We start from the raw sequence: 27868 nt of genomic DNA on the forward strand, positions 1-27868 counted from the left end.
CCGCTGCGCTCTGTTTGGGTAATTACGTGCGATTCACTCGAGCGCTCAACCATTTCAGTTTACGCGGTTGCTACGGGCAACGAAAGCAGACAGCGCTCGACACGTTCGCAGAAGGGGGGAGAAGAAGAGGAGAAAGACTGGTTTTTGTGTGCGTGTTGTGCCATACCAGGGCCTAGGCGTCATTTTCGTCGTTATGCGGCCCTGCTCGCCGATGTGTTCGTTGATGCTGCCCTTGAAAAACTTCGTTACGTCGAACATAACCGTTTACACCTTCGAAGGACCCGCTTCAGTGATCATCGCGTTACGAAATTAAACTGCCGTCCAAAAGTGACCGTTGGCGGTCTTTTACGGCGTGCAGCGTATTCTTATGAATGACCAAGGTTGATTTATTATATTTGTCTGCGTATTGTGCTTTACAAGCGCGAAACGTAAGTGAACAATGCACAAAAAGCCCAGTCGCATAGACAAAAGGCTGCATCTATCTTGTGGGCTTGCAGCCGATTTGTAGCCGTCGCCGGCCGTTCCCCTGTCCCAATGTTTGCCACGTGTAGCTGCGTGTGTAGCGTTGTCGGCAAGTTTCACCGGCTTTGAAGTGGGCGATAGCGTTAGCGCGGTGCGCCCGGCTTATTATGGTGAAACCTTCCATCGCACCGCCGTTGTTTTAGATGAGGCGAAGATCGCACGACCATCACCAGGTGTATACGGCGACCACAGAGAAAAGGAAAAGACAAAAACGCATCTCTTGACTGACCGTCAAGAGAAACTTCTTGACACGGTCGCCAGTTGCTTAGGCCTAGGTAAGCTGATCTTACGAGCTATTACTTTGTAAATACGAATCGGCAGGTGATCTGCATGCGTGAATGCATAGTTTTCACGTATAGGTTGCCTTAACAGCGCTTGCTTGGGCTCTTGTCGTTGGTGTTGACACGTTGGTGTGAGGAAACAGGTTGGTGCTGACGATGCCGGTTGGGCGGTTGTTTTTGCTTTTGGTTGCCGGCCTCTAGAATGGTTTGAACCTGTTTGACACATGCGCGCTGCCCTTGAGAATCAAACTGCTCAGATTGTATGTGTTGCACCTGGAAATTAAACTGCTCTTGATTGCCGGACGCATTTTGGACGTTATATTTACACACGATCGTGGTGGTCGTGGTACGAGTTTCTTGGCTGACGTGAGGAAAAGGCCACTGTCTGCGAACTTGTTTCTCGACGTGTATCATTTTAACCTTTTCTTGGCCGAACTTTTAGTACCGCATACAGTGCCGAAAAACAGCAGTGAACACGGTGCTCGATGCGAGAATGTAGTGATGTGTGCCGAGACTCGCTGGAGGCGTGTTCAATCGCGCATGCTGCCAAGTGCTCGGTTTGATGTTCTTTGCGTCTCACTGTTCTATGTAAGGTTCTGGGAAAGCTTTGAAACGGGTGTAGCAGCCGCGAATAGAGGACTCAGTGCAAGCCTCACCACGTTGCACGATTGATACCCGCTCCGGAGATAAGACAGCGCTAGATGCAGTGCGCGCGTGTGAACGTGGCGCTTCCGGAAGCCGGTTGTCGAGTGTTTCTATCCGCTCCTTTGGCATCGCAGGCTCGGGCTCAACATGTCATCTGCAAGCCCCGTCCAGTACAAGAGAGCGTCATGGTGGTCGCGAATGAATCCGGAGAAGCAGGAGACGCTGCTCAAGATGTCCATACTCTCAATGGCAGCGGTGCTATGTGAGTAATGTGTTGGCATTTAGTGCACTGAGCTGGTTTTAATGTTAAAGACAGACCACTTTTCACATAATGAAGTGTAATTTATAGATTAGAAGGCGTTGATTAAGATGCTACCGAACTTTAAAGCATATTACAACACTATAGCATTCAATTCTCAAGCTTCACGTAATAAAGGAGATATTGGAAATATGTAGTAGTTGGCCTAAAGTTTTGATATATAAGGGGGACAATGAACGCAGGTTAACTAACTTGACACGAGAGAGTAATATGTGGCCATGGTGTCGTAATTACCAATATTACAGTGAAGTTTAATTTGCGTTATGCCCATGTTTTCCCATACCAGCTTTCTTCCTGTTAAAATTGACCTTTGCCGCAGCTACATGCTGTGCACTGTGACCTGCTAGGGTGGATGGGAGCTATTATTAGTGCATGTTCAAACGCATTAGGGAAGTCAAATTGCCAGCTTTATCTGTTCAATCCTTTCTCTGCAGTCATTGTGCTCACCTCAATACACTTCTTTCAAGGTTTTTCATTAATACTGTAAATGGTGTTTTTTGGAACGCAATTCCATGAATATGTTAGGCTCAACGTTCATTGACAAGGGGCTGAGCCATTGTGAGGAGGCTGTCTGTATTGAATGTGAACAATAGCTTGTATTGTTTCCTCATTTTCCTTTTGGTGCTATTTAGAAAATAGCATCCTTCAACAATGCTCTCATTTCACCGAGTTGCAAGAGACAGTGAAAAGCCAGGTAGCCTCAGGAAATCATGTTAACAATAAAAATGAGCTGGCTTCCACTTCTGATAAAGTCTTAAATGGAATACGAGAGTCATGTGAGAACTAGGGCTGCTGGCTAAAATGAATTCCACAGTTTTGTGAGTCAAGATCCCACATACTTGAACCTAGTTCTCGATATACAAATGCATCAAAGCCAGTTTTCCTTTAGCATTTTTTTATTCTATGTGTGTTCAAAACTGCAGAGATTGATCTTGTTTCAAGGAGATCCACTCGAAAATAAATCGGCAAATGGGAATGTGCATTGAAGCTCAAACTAGGATTTCTCGCAACTAAATATACTGAACAAGAAAGAGAGAGGTATAGTGTAAAAATTGTCCATGTTGATGTCGAATGTCCACAAATACAAAAGTTCAAATTGTCTTTTTACATTAAAAATTCTTAAAATTCAAATTTACTTGAAGTTTTTTAACAGTACCAAATTAATTAAACTGTCCCAGTAGCACATGTTTTGACTGAAGTGTAAATCATCAAAAGTGTTATGCTGCATTTGTTCCACACAGAACCAGCATTATAGTGTACTTAGTTTGCAAGCTGCGAAACATGCATGTTACTATCATGCCAGAATGAAAATGAGATGGGTAGAAATAAAGAACTCGCCTCTTTTACCTGATTGCTTCGGAGTGGTCCATACGATGGGAGTGTAGCAGGATTCTAAATCTCGCTGGCCCCAGAACTACGCCTGTGGGAAATAATTGTTCCAGTTTCAGGCACAGCGACAAATGTAGAAAGGGAAATTCGCTTTCTACTTAACTTTCATGTGTGGAAGTGCAAAGAAGGTATTGCAGTATGGTATCAGGTTCTTGAAAACAAGGTGGCTCACTCACTGTGTTATGTTTATTTTTTTTTCAGCATTCGTCTGCCGGCTCTTCTCTGTACTACGCTTTGAAAGTGTAATTCATGAATTTGATCCATACTTCAACTACCGCACTACCCGCTACCTCGCTGAGGAAGGCTTCTACAGCTTCCACAACTGGTTCGATGACCGGGCCTGGTATCCTCTTGGAAGGATCATTGGTGGCACAATCTATCCCGGTAATTTGTGATTGCTAGATATTTTTTTTCTGATAGCCCTTTGCATGTAGCTGTGGTATGTAATCAGCCTTGTCAATTAAGAATTGCAATATCTATAGAAGAAACACCTGAGATATCTGTTCCCTAGTGAGTTCAGATTGCATTTTATGGCTCTATCCAGCGAATTTTGCCAGTGATGCGACTCTACTTCCAGCATGTAGTGGTTAGAGGCATTTTTTTAAAAAAGCCGAGTAAGTCATACAAGTACACTTGGTCACTGCACTTATGCACTGTCATAGCACTGCTGAACACATCTTCAAAAGAACCCGCACATTAACTCTTTCACTACTGATAACGAGTATAGTTCTCACCGAAATTTGTACCAATATAGCTGATTGTTCATGTTGTCAACATGAAGAAAATACCTCGCAGTGTGAATTGATGGCAACTATATATCTGGCAGCTTGCTTCTAGTTGCATTTGTCGATGTTCGATTGCAGCGGTGTCAAAATTAATCACTTTTGGAAGCATCAACCGGTCAGCAGTCGAGATAAGCTAGAGACATCTTGAATATCGGTGAAAAAAATGCAGGGAAGAGGTTGTTGATACGACCAGGTCCATCACAGGCATAGGTAGTGGTACAAGATAGAGAAGGTTTGAGGGAGAGAAAAAAGATTCAAGAGACGTATACAAAACTGCTAGAATGAGAAGCATTTATATCATACCTGAGTAGCTGAAGCAGGCTAGGTGCTATTTATCACTGCCCCATTTCAAAGGGGGTGCCAATAAATCACCATCATCATCATCAGTGGCATTGTGTATACTCCTTCCCTTAATCATTGGCTGCCTGAATCGAAAACAAATCAGCCTGCACACCACATTACTGGCAGATTTTGCACAATATTAATTTCCTGTGATATAGGAAGAGTGAACACTAGTGCCCAATGCTTATGAAGTGGCAGAACTTAAGGGCTAAAACCGAAAGGTTCAGCGGTTCATTGCATAAATCCATGTGATTAAAAAATAGTGTAACAGAGAAGAGTAGCCTGTGCCTTAGTAGCATCGCCACTGACACGAGCTTGTCGTTGCTGTCCTTCGCCGAACGCTTGTGACTGCTGCCCGTTCGCCTGTGTCCGCTGCTAATAAATCTCTTAGCAAGTACTGGAGCTTGCTGGGTTTCAACCACCCTGGAACTTCGGATTCATCATGCCTGACGATGCACGTACTCTTCCAACTCCTCTAACGGTGCCGCCCGACCTGTTTGTGCCGGTGCCTTGCATCAGGGAGATTCCCCTATCTTCTCCGACACAGATGACAAAGACGTTGAAGATTAGATCTCTTAAGAGCGAGTGAGTGCCCATAACCAGTGGGACGATGCTAGCAAGTTGAGAAACGTAGCATTCTATCTCTCGGACATTGCAAAACTATGATTTCTAAACTATGAAGCTGACCTAACTGTGTGATTGGTCTTCATGACCAGCTTTACCCTTGTTTTTGATCGGCCAGCAGTACAAAAGCTTTGTGCAGAACAATGTTTGCGTACACGATTCCAAGAGATTGGAGAATTTCACAAGCTCTATTGAGGACATTGTTGACCTTTGAAAACATATAACAAAGGATATTGAGGATGACGTGTTCCAAATGTTATTATCGAAGAGTCCTCACACTTTCATTGAAGTGATCAAATTGTGTCAATGTTACAACGAGTTGCGCAGGCAACAGCTTTGCACTTGACATCCCCCTATGCCCACCGATTCTTTGTCAAGCCTTGGAGTCTGCGTCAACCATGCTACTCTGTTCTTAAAAATTAAGAAGTTTGTTCGCGCAGAGGTTGCTTGCCAGCTATATTTCATTTCTTCTCTCCCGGAATCACCACCCTCTTTGCCACCTCCGATCCACGACTTCATCCATGAGCAAGTTCTCAAGCCGTTCCTCGGGCCCTTGAACAGGCGCCAGTCACTGCACCTCTCACGTACGCAGAAGCAGTTGCCCGATCTCGTCCACACATGCTCTCGCCGCCCCCTTTGTATCGACTGCCGACCTTTTTACCGCCACCTATGCCGCTACTAGACGGACAGCATTTTTCCTCTTATGCCGCTACTAGACTGACAGCATTTTCCAACTCCTCAGCCACGACTCGGACCTTACTCCTATCAGTGGGGCAGCTTCAATCACTAAGAGATTTATTAGCAGCAGATGCAGGCGAACAGACAGCAGTCACAAGTAGTTGCAACCATGAGTTTGTGCCAGTAGCCATGCTGCTGAGGCACACGCTGCTCTTCTTTGTTACAATCGCATCATTGAGGCAGGTTTCATTACTGATCTTATGATTATCTCGTTATTTTTGTTTGAGGTGTCCTATGCATGCTTCACATTCTCTCTCTTACATTCACAGGTTTGATGGTGACATCAGCAGCTCTGTACCATGCGTTGCAGTTTCTGCACATTACAGTGGATATTCGCAATGTGTGTGTCTTTTTGGCTCCATTCTTCTCAAGTCTGACCACCCTCGTAACCTTCCTGCTTACGAAGGAACTCAAGGTGAGTTGGATGATCGTCACTAAAGCCATGCTGAAACATTCCATGTGGAAAACTGGCCAATCATTCCCTGTGTTTTCTTTGATTCTTATGGAAATTACATTAGCTATACAGAATTCGTATTGACTCTGTCAGAATGGCGCATCAACTGGACCTGAAATGCCTTGGCATAGGCAATGTGGGCTCAGCAACTTTTGTGACTTTGCTCAGATGTACACATTACCAGGTGCTTGCATTGATAAATTTATCTGGTTGCATTGAAATCCTCTGATTTCAGGAAATTCAGATTTCTCCTTCAGAGCAGTGAAGAGACATTTGTCACTGGCAACATCATCTGCATTCTTTTATTCGTGTGAATACTCCTTATTATTGTGATAAGTGTTTGTAGCGCATATAATTATAGGCTGTAGAGAACAACTGCTTGTTCATTAATAGATTACTTGAGCCTGGAAATGTGTAGTAATAATGGAGATAGAGAAGAAGACGGCACACAAACTACAGTGTGTGAAAATGGAGACACCTACAGTACTCCTTTGGCCATCACCCACAGCACCATAAAGGCTGTTTAGAGTGTTTATGCAAGTATGTTGAAAACATGCAGGTCCAGTGTGTGTTTCAGATATTTCCAGATATGTCTCAGATAGTGCAAGTCAAAGTCATGCTGACAGTACATGAAATGCTAAATATGAAAATGAAAGGACAAGTTCTAGTTCGCTTTCAATAGAATAAGCGCTAAAAAGTGACAGCACACAAGAAGAAAACCAGACAGGACAAGGCGCCTTGTCCTGTCTGGTTTTCTTCTTGTGTGCTGTCACTTTTTGGCGCTTATTCTATTGAAAGCTATGCACCAACTAGCCCCACAACGTGTTTTATTCTAGTTCGCTTTTACTTGTTCATGCTTCATTAGTCCATCATACTGCAACCATTCTCATTATTTCACCCCAAATTTAGTGTGCTGCGGTCTGGTGCCCTGAGATTGGCAAATAATTTTCTGAAATTGAAAGCACTTTTGTGCAGCATTTCACTTTCAAACATTGATCACTGTCTTTGCGCAGGACACTGCTGCTGGCCTGATGGCCGCTGCTATGATATCCATCGTCCCTGGCTACATCTCTCGATCAGTAGCTGGGTCTTACGACAACGAAGGCATCGCCATCTTCTGCATGCTCCTGACTTACTACATGTGGATCAAGGCTGTCAAGACAGGGTCCATATTCTGGGCTGCTCTCTGTGGCCTTGCCTACTTTTACATGGTGAGCTAACAAATGTCGACCATATATATATATCACACATACGAATAGCCAGTCAGAGTGTGCAACTGCTCTTAAAAGGCACCTCACCAGGCCACATAACAAATTTTGGCTATGCACTGGAAGTTATGTGCCCTCAAAGAAGTGTTCTACCATAATAATATTTTAAATAGTTCATAAATAGCAGAGATAGAAATATATGAAGTGCTGAGAACCCATGATTTCAGGAGGCGAGCTTCACCACCAACATAGACTCTCTCCACATTTCCCTGTCACGCCTCGACAACTGAAATTCCTTCCCTATGTTCACCCATGCCGAAGCCAGAGAATCGCGTGACACGGGCCCCTCCTTTCTTTCTTTTTTTTCCCCCCTTTTTTTTCTTTCTTTCTCTTTATCATGTTTTTTCAGAGTGGCACACTTCCGGTGACGGTGTCGCACGCGAGCTGTTGCGTTTGTTTTGTTTCGCACAGCTCCCTATCTCCTGCGCACTCTGTTGAACACCTGAGTAGCCGTATAAGTCAGTACCACAGCCACAAGGACTGAGACAGACATAAGCAGATCAAAGAGCACACCCACGCATTAGAACCCAGCAGAAAATGGCAGATAGTTTTGCACATGTGACTGCACGACGTGGGAACAAACACACGAAATTTAAGTATGTACCTCTCGCTACAACACAAAGCATAACAAAGACTCCCAGACATTCGGTTTGTAGGTTTCCTTATTTCTGTACACTTTCAATTGTCTATTGAAGCAACAGATCAAACAAATAACTGATGTGGCTTTGAATAATTCTTGGAAGTCATGTCTCACTGCGAGTAACGTTGCAGCACTGCAATTTATGTAGGTGCACTTTTGCGATTGACGTTGGCTCTCCAGCTGGGAGTGCGGCAGCCACGAGGGGAAGGGTGCACGGTGTTTGCTTTGAAATTTCAGCCCTTTTCACTGTGCATAATGGTGTAAAACTTCCAGACACGATCATCAGCATGCATTGTATGCACTGCGCTTGTCAGCCCAAAATGGCCAGACCTGGTGAGGGGCCCTTTAAAGGGGTCCTAAAATGATTTTGACGGTTCAATGCAAATTCATTGAGTCCGTAGGGTAGGTCTTTGTGAATATAAGAGCGCAAATATAAGTGGTCTGCATAAACCATGTAATTTATTATTATGTTCTAAACATCTGCATAGCTACAGATTGCAGCGCAGCCACTCCTTGTGTCTTCAGTTAGTTACCCCTGCCTATTCTAGGTTGAATGTGTGAAGGATGTCACTCCAGAGAATGATCCGATTTGCTTCCTATGTAACATCATTTGGAATACATGAAGCTTGCTGCTGTAGTGCATCTCGATAAAACCAATACTGATAAAAAGTAAGTAAATGAGCAGACATCGTCAAAATTCATGGCATCACGACTAGATGGTGCAGGAACTTCAATGTGGTGTCGCCACAAGTGTTTTGTTTTCGGGATCTTTGTGGCTTACCAATCCTCCGCTCACAGTCAGTGTCTTGTTTGGTGTTAGAAGTGTCATTTACTAATGCTCCTCAAGCTATTTTTCTGTTTAGTGTCCCTTTAAGCTGAATACTAGTGCAACTAAGTGACAGCATGCAACAAAACCTGGACAATCAATAGAGCCTTTTCATAATTCTCAAGTACTCTTCTCAGCACTGCACTTTTGCCCAGCTAATGGCAGAACCAGTGATCATTCAAATAAAGATGAAGTGCCAGCTGCACATGTTGAGGATTGTCTTTTGTGCATGGTTGCATCACAAGAGCCATGTCTACATTTGTCAAGCCATAATATGAGCAAACTGGGTTTGTACACATTGCAAAACATTTCTATGCCTCCATTGGTTTGGCAAACTGCCTCGCAATAAAGCTGCCTTTGCAATCATGAAAAGGGTTTTATAGTGGCTGCCAGAGATAAGGGGGGATTGCTTCCTGGATGTGCATGTATTAGTGGAATCAATTCATTTCCGCAGGTGTCATCATGGGGAGGCTACGTGTTCCTCATCAACTTGATTCCACTCCACGTTTTAGCACTGATGTTCACGGGGCGCTTCTCACACCGGATTTACACAGCCTACAGCACAGTAAGGTTTTCCACATTGCTTGTTGCGCTCTTCAGTTTCTGTGTAAATTAGATACTAAGTCCAATTTTTTGTTAAATCTTTTTCTTTTCCTCTCTCTTCTATGCTAGCTCTACGTGTTGGGCACGCTGCTGTCGATGCAAATCTCATTCGTCGGTTTCCAGCCCGTGCAGTCCTCGGAGCACATGGCAGTAAGTAGGACATGCCCTTGCTTATTTGGTGACCTAATAGTTTGCAATGGATCAAAAGTGAATGATTTCATCAAAGAATAACGGATACTGCAGTGTAATTATGCGCAGTAAATGCTGATACTAAAATAGCTGATGTTCAAAAACTTCCAAGAGCTTTTTAACACATTCGTGCAGCCATCCTTACATGGAAAAGTTTACAATTCATACTACAAAGCATTGTAACTATTCACAGTAAGAATACAATAGATACTACATAAAAAAACTCTAGCCAGCTGTTATGCAAGGTGCAAAGGCAGAAACTGAAGTGAATTGTCATTGCCAGTGCTATTGTAACATTGATTTTGTAAGCTCACTTAGTGCATGAATTACTATAAAATCACAAATCTTGAGAAATTCTGTACAGTGCAGGGTGCTTGTGGAACACTTGTGAATACAAAAGTGATTCGTGATCCACATTAGCTCATGCATGCATTGAACAGAGCTGACCATTGCAATCAATGACTTGGGCTTCATGCAAGAATATTCTCTTCTGTTTCTGTTGCACGATTTCATCAATACTAGGCACGAAGAGGTACCAGAGCATATTCTCCATTCTGAAGGGCATCACTGTCGATGACTACAAACATCAACTACATTGTTATCCACATCTTCGACCTTAGGTCGTGGATTCATTTCTTGGCCACAGCTTCCTATTATGTGGTGACAAAATGCAAAATGCTTGTGTATTTGTATTTTCTGTGGAAGAATGCCAGGTGGCTAAATTTAATCTGGAGTCCTACACAGCAGCATCTTTTGTTACTGGGCAGCCTAGGGGCATGAGATACAATCAATCATTGATAACCATCAGCTAAGTCAGAGATGCGATGTGACATTTTGCTGTTTTTGCACTAGAACTTTTTCTTGCGCTGCTTTGTACGTCTGTTGACAAAGTCCACTTGTTGAACTGTCCAGCAGTTGTATGATTGCAATGGAACATGGTAAACAGATTTTGTTTTGCCAACTCTTTGCACACACGAATATTGGTTTGTGTACTTGGCTAGGAGGTGGTCTTGCTCAGACCTTGCATGCGACTGCCTTTTCTCTTCTACAGGCCTTGGGTGTGTTTGGCCTGTGCCAGCTGCACGCCTTTGTGGACTATGTGCGCTCTAAGCTGCCCAAGGAGCACTTTGAGCTTCTCTTCCGCACCGTTGTTGTGGCCACAGCTACAGTGACATTAGCTGTGGGTGGCGTGCTCACCATCCTCGGCAGTATCCTTGCCTCTTGTTTTCACTGAGTCCTCTGTTCTCTTTGTAGGACCGACTGAACTGCACTGTGCGTGAATGTCACAGTGCCTTCAGCATGCTTGGTGCCATTGTGTGAGGTGCCAGAGAGTAGGATGTTGTTAGCCGCAGGTGGGCCTAGCCTTGCAAGGCTTGCCCACAATTGCTCCACCCAAGTGTCACCTCTCGGGAGAGCTTAAAGAATGTAAACACTGTAGGCACGTCGTTCAGTGCACCATCATTCTAAAGCGCAGCAAGCGTCAGGTGCACACACAATGAGGCAGAACAGGAGGAACAGCCCACAATTTTTCAACCATCCATCACACGATGCCACACTGGCCTTCCTACTTCTCCAACTTAAAACTCTGGAATGAGTCTAGCGATTACTAATCACAGGCTAAGTCAAGGAGAAGTCAAGGAGTCAGTCAGTCGAGGAGTTCAGGAGAAGTCAGGACACCTGCTTCCTGAATCTCCGGCACCCTCATTTAAACACAATGTTATCCACACTAGTGTGAGGAGTGCCTCAACAGTGAAGCGCCCCAGCAAAAGAATTGTGCTCTGTAGCAAATCCAGAACACTCCAACAAATAGTGTTCAATGCCACATTGAGTCTTACAGGTTCCATGTAACAGCGAGTGGTACTGACACTTTTGTTTGATGCTTGGCACTTTTGGTTATCGAGTTTCCTGGTGGATCTTGCTGTGTGCCACAAGTGCCCCTATTGCTCAGTTTAATAATATGTCTGGTGTTTTTAGCATTGCATGGCATAGAGCACAGTGGGATAACAACGCTAAGACAGCGCGGCATATCAAGCACAGCAACACATTGAACAATACTATTCGCAGCTTGCCTCAAGGACCCAGAAAAAATTGCAAATCAAGTAAATGTCATAGTAAAATCTGACTGTGTGTTTTGCAGAACCACCACAGGGCACACAGCTTTTCACAGTTCCCAATTTCTTTACAGTTTTCTTTTATGAGCTTATTGAAAGAGACATGACCAACAATACATATCATTCTTTAAGCCCACAGAATCCTGTGGTTTTTCAGCATCGATTGCACCTTGAGTGTCTCATTAGAAAAAACTTTTAATTTATTTCGAACCCTTAGCTTCAAGCAACTTTATTTGAAAGAGTTATAGTTGGCAAATGTATCTGTGCACTTGCCCATAATAAGTACTTGTGAGCTGACACGTGACTGCAGGAAGATGCAGGAAGCATTATAATTACTGAAAGCCGTTAAAGCAATCGTAAATTCTGAAGTGTACTTTTGTCTTTTAGACAACTGCAACTCTCATTATTATCATGAGCATTTATTTTCATTAATTATATTCCTTGTTTTCCTGGACAGTAACACAATGTCAGTTACACATTACTGAAATGAAATGCACTGTGCAGTTATCATGATGTTTGTTGTGGAAGAAAAGTTCACCATTAAAGACCTACTACCTCCTCACCCCCCTCGCACCCAATGTGTAACACCATTATATATACTGAAGTACTGAGCTTATTTAACAGTGTCTGTTTTTCAAACATTTTATTTTTCATTTGCCGGTCAAGTTGTCTTTTCTCATGATACACAAGGCAGCATACAGCAGAGAAGCTACCATGAGAGAGAGGTGAGAGTAAGTGGGAAGACAGGAAACTCCACTGTGATAGAAAATCTAGTTCGCTGCTCTGTATTGTGGCAAGGGAACAGAAACTATAAGGTTAAGAATAAGATGGGGGAGAAAGGGGAATTTAATATTGAGAAAAGAGTTTTTGCAAATGACCGTACCATCACACTCGGAGTGTTATTGCTTAGCGGAAGTATGCTTCAGAGATTTCCCCATGGACTGGACGTTTCTACTCGCTGCTCGATCCGTCGTACGCCAAGAACAACATCCCAATCATTGCCTCCGTGTCTGAGCACCAGCCAACATCTTGGTCGTCCTTCTACTTCGACCTGCAACTGCTGGTCTTCATGTTTCCAGTCGGCCTGTACTTCTGCTTCAGCAAGCTGACCGACGCAAACATCTTCATCATCCTCTATGGCATCACAAGCATATACTTTGCCGTGAGTAGCACCCCTAATCACTGCCCTTGTTTGCATGTGACTGGGCATTGTGTTTTTTGTTTAGAGTGAATAAGCACCAATGAAAAAGCATGCCAAATCAGTTTCCGAAAATTCTGTTTTGCTTTCTTTAAGGGGGCCATGACACCAAATCTTCAAGCTTGAATTATGCTTTTCATGTTATGCAGCATGCGTCCTACAGCAAGCTAGCAAAATGTTAGCACATTCACTGTGGTGGAAAACTTGTTTGTGAACTTTTTAATATTGCAGCTTAACTGTACAGCAGTCTGGTAGCACTGATGGGTGACGAAATGAAGTGAATTCTGTGCAGTAAATGTGTGCGTTATACACGTGATTTAATTTTTTACATGTGTACCCCCGTGGTCACTGGTTTGTGCTCTTTTTCTCGTGTGAGTGAAATAATTACAAACGCAATGCAACAATAATGCCCTTGCTGCACTGTTGGTTGCCATTGCAAATGGAGTAAGGAGAGTTTGGCATAGCATGGTTTCAGAATGTTTCGGAGCAGAAAACACAGTTGCAGCCCCGGCACTTTTTGACGTCATACAAGCCATGCCAGAATGGCAGTTACTGTCAGTGGGAGGTGCTAAGAGGCAGCAAATTCAAATGGAAATTTCGGGTTAGAATTCACACTTGAGCGCCCAGTCTTCTTTTCCTCTTAAAGCGAAGCTTTTTTTGCCTCTTTCTTCGACTTTCCGCTGCTGCTGTGCTCTTGCTGCCACTAATGGCCAGCCACGTAGGGACGTGGATGAGGTGTGGCCATGTCACAAAAACATAAAAGGCATGGGCTGTCAGTGTTTTGTTTCATGAAATTTGTTTATGAGCTGTAATTCTCAAAATTCAGAGAAATAACTTTGTAAAGAATGTAAGACAAAGTATGCATCACATGGAGGGCCTGCGCAGTTGTGGTTCAGGATAATTATTCGCAAGCGACACCCGCAGCATCGACACCGGATGTTCTATGACACGGTGCCCTTGACGCTATCACATTAGTACATGACAGGAGTGTGGCACAATGGAAAGATGACCGAAAAGCGCGTGTCAACATTTGCATCGTGTCGCATGTGCGCAATGCCTTCTGGACACCGTAACTAGGCGTGACCACCCACAAATGCAGTGCAGGAACTGCGGCACTTGTCTTCACACTCACCCGCAACAGCAATGACAGTAGAGGGAGGAGGTTGGGAGAATGTTAGTGAGGGAATAGAGAGAGAGAGTGAGGAGGCAGTTTTGTGAGCTACAATGCTACAACGCAGAATGGCGCCAAAGCGTGCGCTTAGTGCCTAGGAGACGAAGGCTCGTATAAAGTGTCAAGCAGAGCAAGAAGAACAAACACAAACGGAGCAGGCAAGGTAACATTTCACATCACGTCATGACTGTCATATGGCATCAATATATCACTGCCAAATAACATAAATGAATGCAAACAGCAGACAAAGCTTCGCTTGCATCGATTCCCACAGTGTGCAGGATCTGCATATTTGTTTATGTTATTTTCTTCTCCTTTTATATATATATATATATATATATATATATATATATATATATATATATATATATATATATATATATTGACCCCTCTTACAATGATAAACAGACTAGTCGGATGACCATGTCATTGGTCATTGTAATGAAAGGTGTGTTGGTGTGATTGAAATATTCCTCAGCACTCAAGTGGCATGGTATCATTGATGAACACTGGTTCAGATATGTGGGTGCAGCTAATAATAAACTAGTCGTGAAGATTAGATGGCAGTCACTAGACCTTGTGAGAGCTGCTGAATACCTGTTTTGCATGTATAGTACATCAGCTTGCATGCATGCTTCACATTTTGTACACTGCTAATGTCACGAAGAGAAGCGTCCAGCACAGTAGTTAATTGCCAGTGCCAGTCACACTTTGTGTCCAAATAGTTTGGTCAACTGGATTGTCATTTGTTCACACATCACAAAATTAGTGTACAGTAGTGTACAGTGTAGGTAGTCTGGATGCGGTTAAAGTAATTTTATACTTCTTCAAAAGGCTTTGAACAAGAAATGTCACAGTGACTGGATATATGATGCCAGTTAATGAAACAGAAAAATGCTAAGCAAAGAACTTCTAGAAGTTTTGTGTCTGAAAAGGTTTTCTCCAAGAAATGTGATATTTTCACTCAAGGTAGAAACCACAAAAGGTTAAGCTCCATTGTCAAAATATGAAAACCAGATATGCTGAAGCCTACTTTTAAACAACACTCATTTCAGAACCGTTCTTGAAAGTGAAGTTACGGTCTGTTTGATTCACCTGCACTTTTTTCACAAGTTTACTACACAGTTCCAAGCTTGTGCAGCGCCCATTCAGAAGTACAGCTGCAGCGCAACACTATGGCTTAAAGTTGTTGATGCACAAAATGAAACCAACGGAAGAAAAGAAGGCTCAGTGATCAATATATTTTATTGTATTCAGCTATCATTGCCGTTGCTGCAGAATACAAATTGGGCTTAGCCATTATGATCTCTAAGAAAGAAACAACAGTGCGTGAAGAGGGGCAGAAGTGAACTTGAAAATCATGTGCCGAGTAGCGATTAGGTGTTGAGTTGCCAGTCGGTGTTTTAGGTAGTCTTTTCCTATTTACACTAGCTTTATGCACTGTTGCTTCCTTCTTTAGTTGTGCCTGATTAGGTGCTCTGTGTAAGACTGAAAATTTTTGTGCTTCTATGGCTGTTGATCATGCAGGGTGTGATGGTGCGTCTGATGCTGGTGCTGGCACCTGTCATGTGCATCCTGGCAGGCATCGGAGTCTCTGCCATGCTCACCACCTACTCCAAGCAGGTGGACGTCGCTCCACCTGACAAGAAAGGGAAGCGCCATGAGGGAAACTACTTTATGCGCACTGAGGTGAGCACTTGACATGGCTCTAACATTAAACATCATAATAAATAAGACTATAAATAAGATTTTCGTCTGTGTAATCTGCCTGCATGTATAACTGTTGCGAGCATAGAGCATGGTGGCATTGTCAGTTAATGCCAGTGTAGCATTTGAGAACGGTTATTTCATTTCAGGCATTCACATGCAAGACTAAATGTTCTTTTTCTTCTTCACATCACATCACATTTTCTTTCTTTATGGAAGTTATGCAAAATGTTTGTGCTAAAGCAGCAAATGTTTGTAAATTATGTATGTAGTTGTATATGTACTATGTCTACATTATATGTGTGTATATAAGTATGTGTACGTGTATGTACGTATGTGTATAGTTGTGTGCGTATAAACTACATATGTAGTTGTATGCAGCTTGTATACCAAGCATGAGGACTCAATGCTAAGGTGTTGGGCCGCTGAACATGAGGTTGTGGGTTTAATTCCCAGCTTTGGCAGCCTCATTTCGATTGGGGCAGCATGCAAAAATGCTTGTGTTCTTAGGTTCATGTGCACATTGAACAACGCCAGGTGGTTTGAATTAATCTGGAGCATTCCCATTATACAGCATCTCGCATAGACTAATTTTGATCTTCATTATGCTTGTATCATTTACATACGTAGTGGGTTGCACTGTAGTCTCGATGCATGTGCTCTGTGTGACATTGGCTAGTGTCGTGCAACATTTTGCAGGTGGCACAGGGCTTTGTGGCCATGATGTGCATCTTCCTGACATCATACACAATGCACTGTACATGGGTGACCTCGGAAGCCTACTCGTCACCCTCCATCGTGCTGTCGGCAAGAGCGCACGACGGCTCGCGCATCATCTTCGACGACTTTCGTGAGGCCTACTACTGGCTGCGGCACAACACCCCAGAGGTATGCACCATGTAACCGTAGCCACATTCTGCAGCAGTGACTTTCAGGGATACTTAAATGTTGTGCAACATCAGTCGCAAATGTCTTGCTGTAGCTTACCTGCCAAATCTGCAGAATTTCCCGTAATGTTTACAAATTGGTGCTAATTTATAGTTTTACAAATTTTGATTCAAGTGTTCACATTACTGCTCCGCTCGTCAATCTCTGAACCTTTCTTTCTGTTGATGGTGAAAACATGTAACACAGGTACTTGCCTCGAGCAAGCTTATACAGATGGGATCCTCAGGCGGGTGCAATCTGCAACATCGAAGTCGGTGAAAAAAGTCAGTATAATTTAAAGACAATGTGTTGCTTGTCAGTATTTGCTGTGCAAAGTATATTGCTGCTTGCGTGCTGGTTTATAAAGGTAAATCATCTTTAATAGAGCGTGTATGTACAGTAGAACCTTTCTAATACCTTTCGGAAAGAAAGCACCAGGAAAAATGCACTTAATGAGAAAACATACGATCCAAATTCACTAAAAAATTAGGCAGACTCAACTGTACTTGACATCTACGTAATGCAAAACATTGCATGAATTGTTGCAATTAGAGACACTGGCAGATGCCGACCTGTTTGGGCCTGAGCCACCCAAGACACCTGTTTTCCTTGTTTTCCTTTTTGTGGCTTCTGCAAACTTGCATTAGCACTCGTCAAATTGAGCCTGGGTCAGCAGCTTCTTCTGTTGGAGGCATCTTGGCAGGAAGTTGTGACATGGCAAGAATCGTTGCAGTGTGAGACACCAATACATAAAACTACTGGTGGTGGCCAAGATGCACATTGTTGTTTTAAGACAGCAATGGGGAAGCCAAAACGAAATCAAGCTACCGGGCAATGGCAAAATACGATGCCACAATGCCACCGGAGTGAAACATGATGCTCACGGTGCACCGCCTGCAGCAAGAAATAGAGATGCGTTTGGGTTATTATTAAAAGCATGCAGTACACTTCCTGTGCCACACATGCTGTGAAACAAACGGAAGAGATGCTTATCGCAATGGAATAGCGTTCGTAGCTATGAATGCCAGCGTGTAACAACCCGCAAGGAAGGACATTTGCTGCCAACGGAACAGGAAACGGAGTGCAGAGTGCATGCGGCATTAAAGAGCGTTAGCTTGTACGGTACTCCGGTTAATGCAGGCGGACTGGACGTTTTACCAGAAGGGCGTAGGCGTAAATGTGAGCAGCTGGAGTGGTGCAGCCACCTGGTGGTGCAGAGCTCACCCAGACAAACACAGACATGGCCTCCGAAATTTGAGTGCACCGGCTGGCTCCGGCTGTCCCATTCGTCGTGCTCCCCAGCAAAAAAAGTGTAATGCAGCGCACGTGCCCGGCTAACCCGCAAGGGTGCTGTTAGCCAAGATGTACGGCGCCAGCAGAGGCCCCGGTAGAAGGCACACTGCTTGAGATCTCGGCGTGCACATTGGCTCTTTTTTCGCATTTTGTGGAGCATTTTCACCATCAAGGGGAAGAAGCAGTGTCCAGATCCTTCACATACACACACGTGCACATGCACACACATGGGAGCTTTACGTATGCACCTGTAGCTCCAGCCCAGAGCCGTCACAGTGCCGACTACGCTTGGGCTAGGCGTAGGGCCACTGCTTCACCCTCCTCCCTGCCCCATGCTTCTAAGAGCGTGTCCACTCCTTGCACCTCCACGGCACAACGGAAAGAATTTGGAAGGGAAATATGGGGAGCCTGGCAGGCAAGTGGCGAATCATTGTGTGCTATGCGAGCATAGCTCTCGCTTTCACCTTTGCTTTGCCAGACCGGCGCCGCAGGCTCCGGCGATGTATTGCCCTTTTCACAAAGGTGAGGAAGGTCAGGTGTCACCAGACGCAGTGGCATCAGCAATATCACGAGAAGCAAGCATATCGATGCCTGTTGCCATTTCACCGGTTCAGTTAGCATCACTTTTCGGCGTGCACTCACTCTTCTTTCTTTGTAACGTGCATACGCTTGTTAAACTGAGTATTTGTGCTGTTGCCTTGTTTGGATGCTGTGCTGCCAACTGAGCGCAACTGAGAAGAAATGTTGGATGTCACAGCCTGGAGTGTCAATAGCTATCGCAATAGAAGATAGTGGGTTTACGGGCCAAAAGCAATATGATTATGAGGCACGCCGTAGCGGGGGACTTCAAAATAGTTTGGCCACCTAAGGTTGTCTAATGTGCACCTCAATCTAAGTGCACAGGCGATTGGGTCATGCCATGTCTTGCTTCACACCCTATCCAGACGAAAACAAGTACCGACACCAGCATGCGAAACTGCTTTGAAACTGGCTGCTTTGGTGAGCCAGCGTTGGAACTAGCTCACAAAATGATAATCATAACTACATATCCCGCAAATTTCAAAGTATTGTGCGTTTCCAGCATATGACAATCTTTTACCAAGACATTCCACTTCTACATACCCACATCAGTGTAGCGGGAGTAAGTCTGCGTAAAAAAAAAAATTTAATCTTTTGAGAATAAATAGGTACCGGCATGCACTTTGCTCCTCGTACACCTTGAGCCATCATTTCTAAATCAGTAAAGTATTATATAGCAGCACAAAAGCATTCTTTTCTCGCCTAATCCATGCTGCAGCAGCCATATCAGAGCTCTCGAAAGCCACCCCGACACTTCCGTAGCCCTTTGTCGCAAGCGCTGCGACGCGGAGAAGGAGCCGGCCACGCCCACCTCAGAAATTACGCTCTCTACGTGTGATTGGGACGGCCGGAGAAAAACCTGCAGGCGCATCCAAATCTCAGAGGCCATGATACAGAGCTGATATTGCAGTAACCAAGTCTACTCTTTTTCGCTGCTGCTCTGAATTTTCAGAGGTCATGATTCACCGCTGTCGAAAATTTACTTCAGCAGCGAAGTAGAATATGCTCAGTTGATGCAATGCTAGCTCTGTGTTTGTGTGGTTCAGCTCTGCCCCATGAGGTGACAGGCATTTGTTAAGCTGCTGGCGTTTACCAAAACGACAGACAAGCTAAAACTCTCTATTCTCAGGTGACACGGGCCAGAGAGTTCTGCGGGGAAGCTGCCATTGCAGGGGCCAACTGCTCTCGAATGTTCATGTTCCGCACCTTTTCTTGTTCACATGGGATCTAGCAGCCAGAAATTGTATTATACGATCGCACTTTGGCGATATACTGAACAATCGTGTTTTCTGGGAACTTTTTAATTGGTAAAATAAGAAGTGTAACTGTACTGAATAAATTTTTTGCTTTCTCGATCGTGAACGTTAGCGCCGGCAAATCATACGAAACGGGATTGTATCCATGAGGTTCTATTGTATTCCTGAAGAGGAGTATTTTCAGACAAGCTTCTAAAAAAAATGTTTCCTATTCCCATTGCCTTCCCTCCCCTTTCAGTGGCGTGCTTGTGGGATTTTACAAATTTTAATGTTCACAGGCTGGCAGTGACAGTGGTAAAAGTCGTGAAGCAGTACCTCCCATTTCGTGCTGTGCTCAGTTTGAGTGCTGAATTGTGAGTTCGGCATAGAAAACAGCACTACATTGTGCAAGTTGGGGCGTGTCACTCAACTCATATGAAACGCGCAGCACCTTTTAAGAAAGGTGTAGAAACATTAAGAAAGCTGTAGTGTGTACTGTAGTAAAATCGAGGAAAGGAATTTTGGCCATCTGTCACTGTTTTACTTTCTTCTGTGAAAGATGATTTCACTCCACCAAACAACTGCCCTGAGAGTTCTAAGAGTTATCTTTACAGCCTAGTTTAGTGTCTGTTTTTAAAGACTGTCTGAAAATAATTTTAGGCACAAATACAGCGTTTGTTACTTGCCGTCGTAGCTGTGGCATTGTGCTACTAAGCCTGAGGGTGCGGGATCGAACTCGGCCACGGAAGCCATGTTTCAATGGGTGTGAAACGCAGAAACGCCCGTGTACCGTGGATTGGGTGCACGTTAAAGGACCCCAGATGGCCATATTAACAAAGAGTCCCTCCACTACAGCATGCCTCATAATCAGTTCGTGGTTTTGGCACATAAAGCCCCAGAATTGAAAATGAAATTAATTTAACAGCGTTTGTTTTCCCATATTAAATGTAAGCGAATGACTACAATCACTGCAACAGGTTCTGGTTTCTTTGGTACAGTCTTCTGATTTCTTCATCAGTTGACAGATGCCGTTGTTTCACAGGTATAAAGGCATCCTTAACACTACTAGAGCTTTCAACTTTTTTTTCTTACCTTGGTAACACCACTGTACCCTAAATCATGAAAACAAAAGTAAAGAGAGGCACTTGATGTTGACTTATTGGGGAACATACCAATAGGTCTGTTCACCGAAGTCGTTTATACCAGTGTATAACGTTCACTGACCCCCAGCTTATTTATCCACCATTGGCAGGATGCCAAGGTGATGTCGTGGTGGGACTACGGCTACCAGATCACCGCCATGGCGAACCGTACCATCCTGGTGGACAACAACACGTGGAACAACACGCACATCTCTCGCGTTGGCCAGGCCATGGCCTCTCCCGAGGACCGTGCCTACGAGATCATGCGTGAGCTGGATGTCAACTATGTGCTCGTCATCTTTGGCGGCCTCTCGGGCTACTCGTCAGACGGTCAGTAGCTGCTCCCCTCTTGTTGTCCTGCTTTTTATATCATTGCCATTGTGTCTTGGCTTTGACAAGCACATGTGTTAAAGCTGTTTGGCACTTTCTCGCAAATTTTTCTTCAAGCGCGTGCTCTATACCCTTCAGGTGCTGTATGCAGAATTATGCACACCAATTAGTGCATCAAATGTAAACCCACTGATGACAATAATATTTAAAATGTGTCGCATACATCTTGAAACAGTTTTGATTGACCTGCGCTGCAAGTTTAAACAATTAGTATAAGCTCTCTTTTAGTTAAACAAGTTGCAAGGTAAATGGCTGGGTGTTTGCTCTCGGCGTCGGTACGTCGTCATCCAACAGGTTCGCTTCTTTCATCGTCTGCCACAATTTACATCGGGCAATACTTTTAGGTAGCAGTATAACCCATCACAGGGATTGCGCAGCTCAGCCAAGGTCAAAGGTTCAATCCCGTTCATGGCAGCCAGCCTTATTTTGATGGAGGCGCAGTGCAAAAGCGCATATGCACTGTGCATTGTGTGCACATTAAAGAACCCCAGGTGGTCAGAATGAGTTCGGAGCCATCCACTACAGCATGCCTTATAACCCACTATGCTGTTTTGGGATGTTAAACATACACTTTGTTTAAGTAGCTAGATAGGCGCTTTCTAAATACTATGTTAGACATGAAATAGTTGTTCACTTATTTGACATTCCTGTAAGAATTCTCTCATGTTGTTTACATCATGTAAACTTTACAAAACTCATTCTAGAATTGACAATTCTTCTGTTCTGCAGCTGTAAACTTTTCACAATTCTGAAGATGCAAGAAGTGTGATGAAATTAAGTTTTCAATGGACATAATTAATTGCGCTTGAATAAACTATTGGTGACATAAGCACCGCAGCACCGCATCGTCATGTGAGATGGAGGGCGAGTTTTGCGGTGAAGCTGCCGCGGCGGGTGGCTACTGTTCTTGAGCATGCACACCTTGGGATGTAGCAGCTGGAAAACATATCATACAATTGCACTTTGGTGATGTGCTGACCATTGGTGCCAAAAGATTATGTGTGAACTGGTAAAAAAAAGCATAGCTCTGTTGAGTCATTTTTGTGTTCTTGATCATGGATGTTGCCTACGGGAAATCACCCATAACAAGATCGTATCAAAGAGGTTCTACTGTAGCTTCCCTGAGTTTTCAGCTGCCCCGTTACAATCTGCTTAGTTTGGCGAACTGTCCAATTGGCTATCCAGGTTGTGTCGTCGATAGGTGTTGCTTGTAATAGTTGGAATATTGGTCAATGTTTTTCTATAAAGAAAGAAAAGTAACAGAAAGACAATACACAACAACAATTCATCATTACACACACAACAGCACACACTTCCAGCACACAACAGGTGTCGTCTGCTTCGCATTACATAGACGTCATCAGTAGTTGAGTCTGCCTAATTTTTTTAGTTACTTCAGATCGTACGTTTGCCCTGTTTGTATGTTTTGCGTTCTTTTTTTTTTTCCCCCTATACGTATGAACGAGGTATGAACTACTGGTCAAGCGAGTACGGTTTAATGAGGTTTTATTGTATTCGAAAACAACTTTTCTCCTGTTTGATTTGCTATTCAGCATTTCCGAATGTTGTTAGCACCCCTATGCTCGAAAGCCTGAAGGCAGAGTGTGTCATTACTCCTGCTTTCTGCAGACATCAACAAGTTCCTGTGGATGGTGCGCATTGGCGGGAGCACAGACCGAGGCCAGCACATCAAAGAGCAGGACTACTACACACCGTCGGGAGAGTTCAGTGTGGACCGTGAGGGCTCCCCTGTGCTGCTCAACTGCCTCATGTACAAAATGTGCTACTACCGCTTTGGCTCCGTCTACACTGAAGCTGGTAAATGTCACAGTAGTACATTCTGCAGCTCAGCTTGGCAACGTTTCAAAAGTTCCCACAAATCTTCCTTGTTCCCAATGCGATCCTTTCTTATTGCCAAACGTTTAACCCTTTATGGACAAGTGTTACTTATTAGGCAATGCTCCTCTTGTTCCAGTATGTTGCCTATTCTACAACACACCAGGAATTTGAAAATCTATTTTTGTCATGTTCCGTTTTGAGTATGGAGTTTCTGGCTACCGTACTTACTCGAATCTAGGCCGGCCATGATTCTAAGCCGACCCCCGAGTGTCCGAAGCCAGAAAAAATAAAAAACTTGCCTCGAATTAAGGCCGAACAAGGAAAGTGAGGACAGCGTTCACAATATGATAACAGCATTTATTTAATAAGAACATGCCTAGCTCACCGTACGTTGTCACCACCGTTAGCCTCGTCCCTACAGCCCAGACCACACAAACGCTTGCGGACTCACACAAGCTCACGTCCGCGCACCCATGCATGCGCAGACAGTGCAACATCGCACGCGTCAAAACTCGGCGCGATCTCGGTGAACAGCTCCTCTCTATTATTGTGCACTTATCTTCCTTATCACCGTCACCTTCTCGTTGCGGCACATGCAAAAGCAACTCCCGTTGCCCCTTCCAACGATAGACATTTTTCTCATAGATGCTGAAGTCCCGCATGGCTTACTACGCCTCTGCCGCTAGCACAATTTTTCATTTGAAAGCTGCACTATAGTGTGCCATTACGATAACACCCCACAGCACATTGATACCATAGAACCAGCTATGATACGACAGAGGTCAAAGCGACGACATCGCTCGTGTATGTACTTCAGTTGTCTACTTGCCCAGCTAGTAGTGGCGGTGATACTGACTTTTCTAGATGGCACTAGCTATGGACCATATTTATCATTTTCAGTTACAAACAGGCGCGTTTCTTTAAATCCTCGAATCTAAGGCGACCTTAGAGTTTTGTACAGTCGCCGACCGTTTATTCGGACCTCACGGGGACTGCGGAAATGTCCAAATAAACAGGTGTCCGAAAAAGTAGATTTAAAAAAAAAAAAGAAATCCTTTATTTCCACGCATTTATTCGGGCTCACTAGTAGGGTTGAAGAAATGATGAATGCGCCATTGCACGCTGTTCCATTCGTGCGCAATCGGATAAGCCTGAATCTCGGAGAGGATCGTACGGTCACTATAGGCGGCTCAAAGCACAGTCACTGCTTGTGCATGCTCCACATGCGACGGCAGCGTAGCACATGGTGCGCCATCTTCCGACTCGGAGTCATCGTCTGGCGGCACAGCAGAAACCTGACGAATGATCTCGCCGTCGAGTTCTGCACATGTCAGTACAGAAGCGTGAGCACCTGTGAAACTGTCAAATGAGACGGTGTCTGGAACCACCGCACAGGTCTTGGCAGAACACTTTCAGCGTCAGTAGGGTGCACATCGGGAGGCGACAAATCCTAGGCTCTCAACACCCGCTTGCCGGCATTCCCCAGCACAGTATGCGCAGGCACTGTCGGTGCCATTAGACACCTGACGCTATGTTTCCATACGCCACGTTGCATCACTGCAACCTCGACACAGCACACAAAGCAAACATCACCACGCGGTCACGCCGATACCAGTTGCACAAACGAAAAATGTGGCCTACTCGCAGCGCCGTGCACGAAGAAACAAACAAATCAGCTGCTGGATTGTCTTGACATGGCTTACTAAGCTGAGACCGGAACTGCTGTAGCCATGAACCAGGCAGAAACGATGATGATGAGCGGGGCTTTGCAGTAGAAAATGGCGTTCAGCAAGTCGAACCATGCACCGGTCAGAGTCGGTGCATGGTGCTTTCGATCGAGTTGGCTCATGGAGTGTCCGAAAAATCAGACGAGAAGTTGCAAGTTGTCCGAACTTTCAGCAGTCGTTATACATTATGGTCTAAGGGGAGGATGGCGGTGCAGCAAAGCAGACCGAATAATCGAGCATGTCAGAATTTTGGGAGTCCGAAAAATCAGTCAGTGACTGTATATGATTATTTAGAAAAAACTATCAACCTAGGTTTGAATAAATACGGTATGTATATCGTTTCAGCCTACAATGCCGAATGACAGGTAGCAAGCGTTATTAGTTGGATTGTCGTAGAAATGGAAGACAAGCAAGAAATAAGTATGCCAGGTGACTCGCTTTCTTTGGAAAGCGCAGCCAGAGAAGAATTGCTAGTCCAATATCCCCAGCTGCTGTGATATCATGCAGGAAATGCAGGGGAAGTGCAGTGTACACCCCTAAGTCATATCCGACGAGAACTGTCTGTACAAGCTCCACATAAAACCTTTGGTGGCTTGATGTGTGGCTCACCTACAGTGTTCTGCCCGGTGTTGCCCAGCTACTGCTGGAAAAGCCTCCGCAATATGTTTTTTTTTTCCTCGCATTGAATATTATCATCACTGTATTCTACACATATCGATGAAAAAATAAACATTTCCCATGGGTACCCTTTTTATAGGGTAAAGCAGTGCCGACTTGACAGTTTCGCCTCATCACTATTCTGCCCCCATTCAAACTTTGTGAGGGGAAATACTGGCAAGCACCAGACTGTTCTAGTTGTAATTTACTACAACACTTGCTTTGACAAGCAAGTTCCAACGTGGCAACTGGCTTCATTGCTGTGATTGTTGCCGCCGCCACACAAGCACAGCCAGAAGAGACGTGCAGCACTCTTGTTTACTCTCTCTCTCTCTCTCTCTCCTTTTTTTTTATTTTTTTTTACAAGCTACACCAGCGCACCTAGCCTTGTTGCTACAAAGTCAGCAAATTTTTCTTTGCGTCATGATCTCACCATAATGTTGGTGATGCTAGGCCTGGCATAAAACTTTAAAATCATTTCTCAACATTCATACTTGCTAAGTGTGATCTTGGCACATACAAGAAGCGTGTGGTACTGTTTTTACTATTTGGAAAATGTCTGTCATTATTCCTTTAACTAGCACCAGTCAGACACTGTTAACTTTCTTTACAGGTGTTATACACTCATGAAACGAGAAAAGTGGTACAGACTCATGATGAAACTAACAGTGCGGTAAAGTGTAGGATGAAGGCAAGCAAAGCTTACGTTGTGAGGCTGCAAGGAAGCATCATTTTGTTCTAAAAGTCAACTTTGTTGAGATTATGGTGGGCTACTTGGCTGACCATTATTGTAGAAGCAGCACATTTCTGGATTACATAGACAAACGTCAAAGCAGAGCTGTCTGTTCGTGTATCCAGAAGTGTGCCGCCTCTATTTTATTTTGTGTTTGTTTCACCTTAGTCGTTGCCACTGATCTGTCTGGAAGGATTTTGTTCTGCTGCTGCAGAGGAAACCAAGAGCTTCCGTTGACCAATTTTATTCACATTTCCAGGCAAACCACCAGGCTATGACAGGGTGCGCAACGCTGAAATCGGCAACAAGGACTTTGAGCTTGACGTTCTAGAAGAAGCATACACGACAGAGCACTGGCTGGTGCGCATCTACAAGGTCAAGGACCTTCCAAACCGGGGCATCTGAGGACCAGAGCAATCGTCACTTGCTGCTGTATCCTGTGACATACAATCCGTGCAGCAGCGGGCCACACTGCAGCATCGAGATTGTTCTCCATTCTTTTGCTGGACACAACAGTGTCATGGAAGACATGCAAATCATCCTCACATTTCTGCGAGAAGCCCTGTGACATCCTTGGCTCTCCCCCCTCCCTTTTTGTTTACCCTGTGAAAGTCCTTGTGGGTTTTTCTCTCTTTTTTTTTTTTCTGGGCCATGTGTTGAATGAGAGAATGGGTGCTGAATGCGAATAAAAGCTTTCTACAAAATAATTCACTATTTGAATTTTATGCAGAGCTTTGTGGAAGTATTGGAAGCATGTATCTGTAGTGGCCATAAGGTTTCTAAATTATTCCACAAGAGAAGGTTTTGCCTCCACCCTCATTAGGTACGGAAACTAGCTCAATTCATCAAAATGAAAACTCTGTTAGAAAAAGTTTCCCTCCCCCTGCCTCCCCCCCCCCCCCTTGTTGCAAAGCTTAATCGGCAAGGGGCTGACTTCGCTTCATTTTGCAGCGTTCAACTACTACACTATCTGGATGCCAATTTTTTCTTGAACAGAAGTTTCTGAAGAACTCTGCACAATCTCTGTGCAAGTTACTGTGTCAAGTTCTAGTCAACAGTCTTATTGACCATGTGAAATGCAAGCTGCCGTACTTTGATTCCCATCCCCATAGACAGTATACAGGAAAACATGGTCCGATTGGCTGGTACGGGGATGAGGTAGGGCCCATTCAGGTGTGACAAGACATGCGAGTGCAGTGACAGCACACATTGTTAATGTTCTTATCATTGCCTTCTGTCTGCAATACCCTCTTTTCCCAAGATTACACAAGCAGCCACGGTGCATTAATGCTGCACAGTGCTTCATTTGTGAATATATTTTCTAAATATATCTAGTTGTGCAATTAAGCTTTGTTTGCAAACAGGCAAAACAATTTCAAAATAAGTTTTTACAACCATAGTTCCTGTGAGATATTGACACGTCCGTTTTCATATGTTGCATAAGCTGCAATAACCTCGCACCCAAGACTGGTCCAATGACTAGTCCTGAATGCAGTCGGACACATCACTTTATCCTGGTTGGAGGACGTGTTGT

At 44.2% G+C, this 27868-nt stretch overlaps 1 protein-coding gene across 1 annotated transcript; it reads left to right on the forward strand.

The window, feature by feature from the left end:
• The first annotated feature begins 510 nt into the window (after positions 1-510).
• Positions 511-27041, forward strand: Stt3A (catalytic subunit 3A of the oligosaccharyltransferase complex). Its single transcript, XM_070535468.1, has 14 exons — positions 511-797; positions 1583-1710; positions 3358-3540; positions 5915-6060; positions 7113-7310; positions 9288-9398; positions 9506-9586; positions 10677-10833; positions 12663-12898; positions 15633-15794; positions 16512-16700; positions 21099-21318; positions 23008-23196; positions 26594-27041. Exons 2-14 carry the CDS (start codon positions 1596-1598, stop codon positions 26737-26739), a joined length of 2133 nt encoding a protein of 710 aa, XP_070391569.1. The 5' UTR covers positions 511-797; positions 1583-1595; the 3' UTR covers positions 26740-27041.
• The last annotated feature ends 827 nt before the right edge of the window (positions 27042-27868 follow it).

The sequence above is a fragment of the Dermacentor albipictus genome, chromosome 3, assembly GCF_038994185.2.
Source record: "Dermacentor albipictus isolate Rhodes 1998 colony chromosome 3, USDA_Dalb.pri_finalv2, whole genome shotgun sequence".
NCBI lineage: Eukaryota > Metazoa > Arthropoda > Arachnida > Ixodida > Ixodidae > Dermacentor > Dermacentor albipictus.

Coding starts and splice junctions, on each gene's coding strand:
- Stt3A (XM_070535468.1), top strand. CDS start 1,596: ATGTCATCTGCAAGCCCCGTCCAGTACAAGAGAGCGTCATGGTGGTCG. Junction 10,834..12,662: donor CGTGCTCACCATCCTCGGCA/GTATCCTTGCCT, acceptor AGTATGCTTCAG/AGATTTCCCCATGGACTGGA. Junction 16,701..21,098: donor TGCGGCACAACACCCCAGAG/GTATGCACCATG, acceptor CACCATTGGCAG/GATGCCAAGGTGATGTCGTG.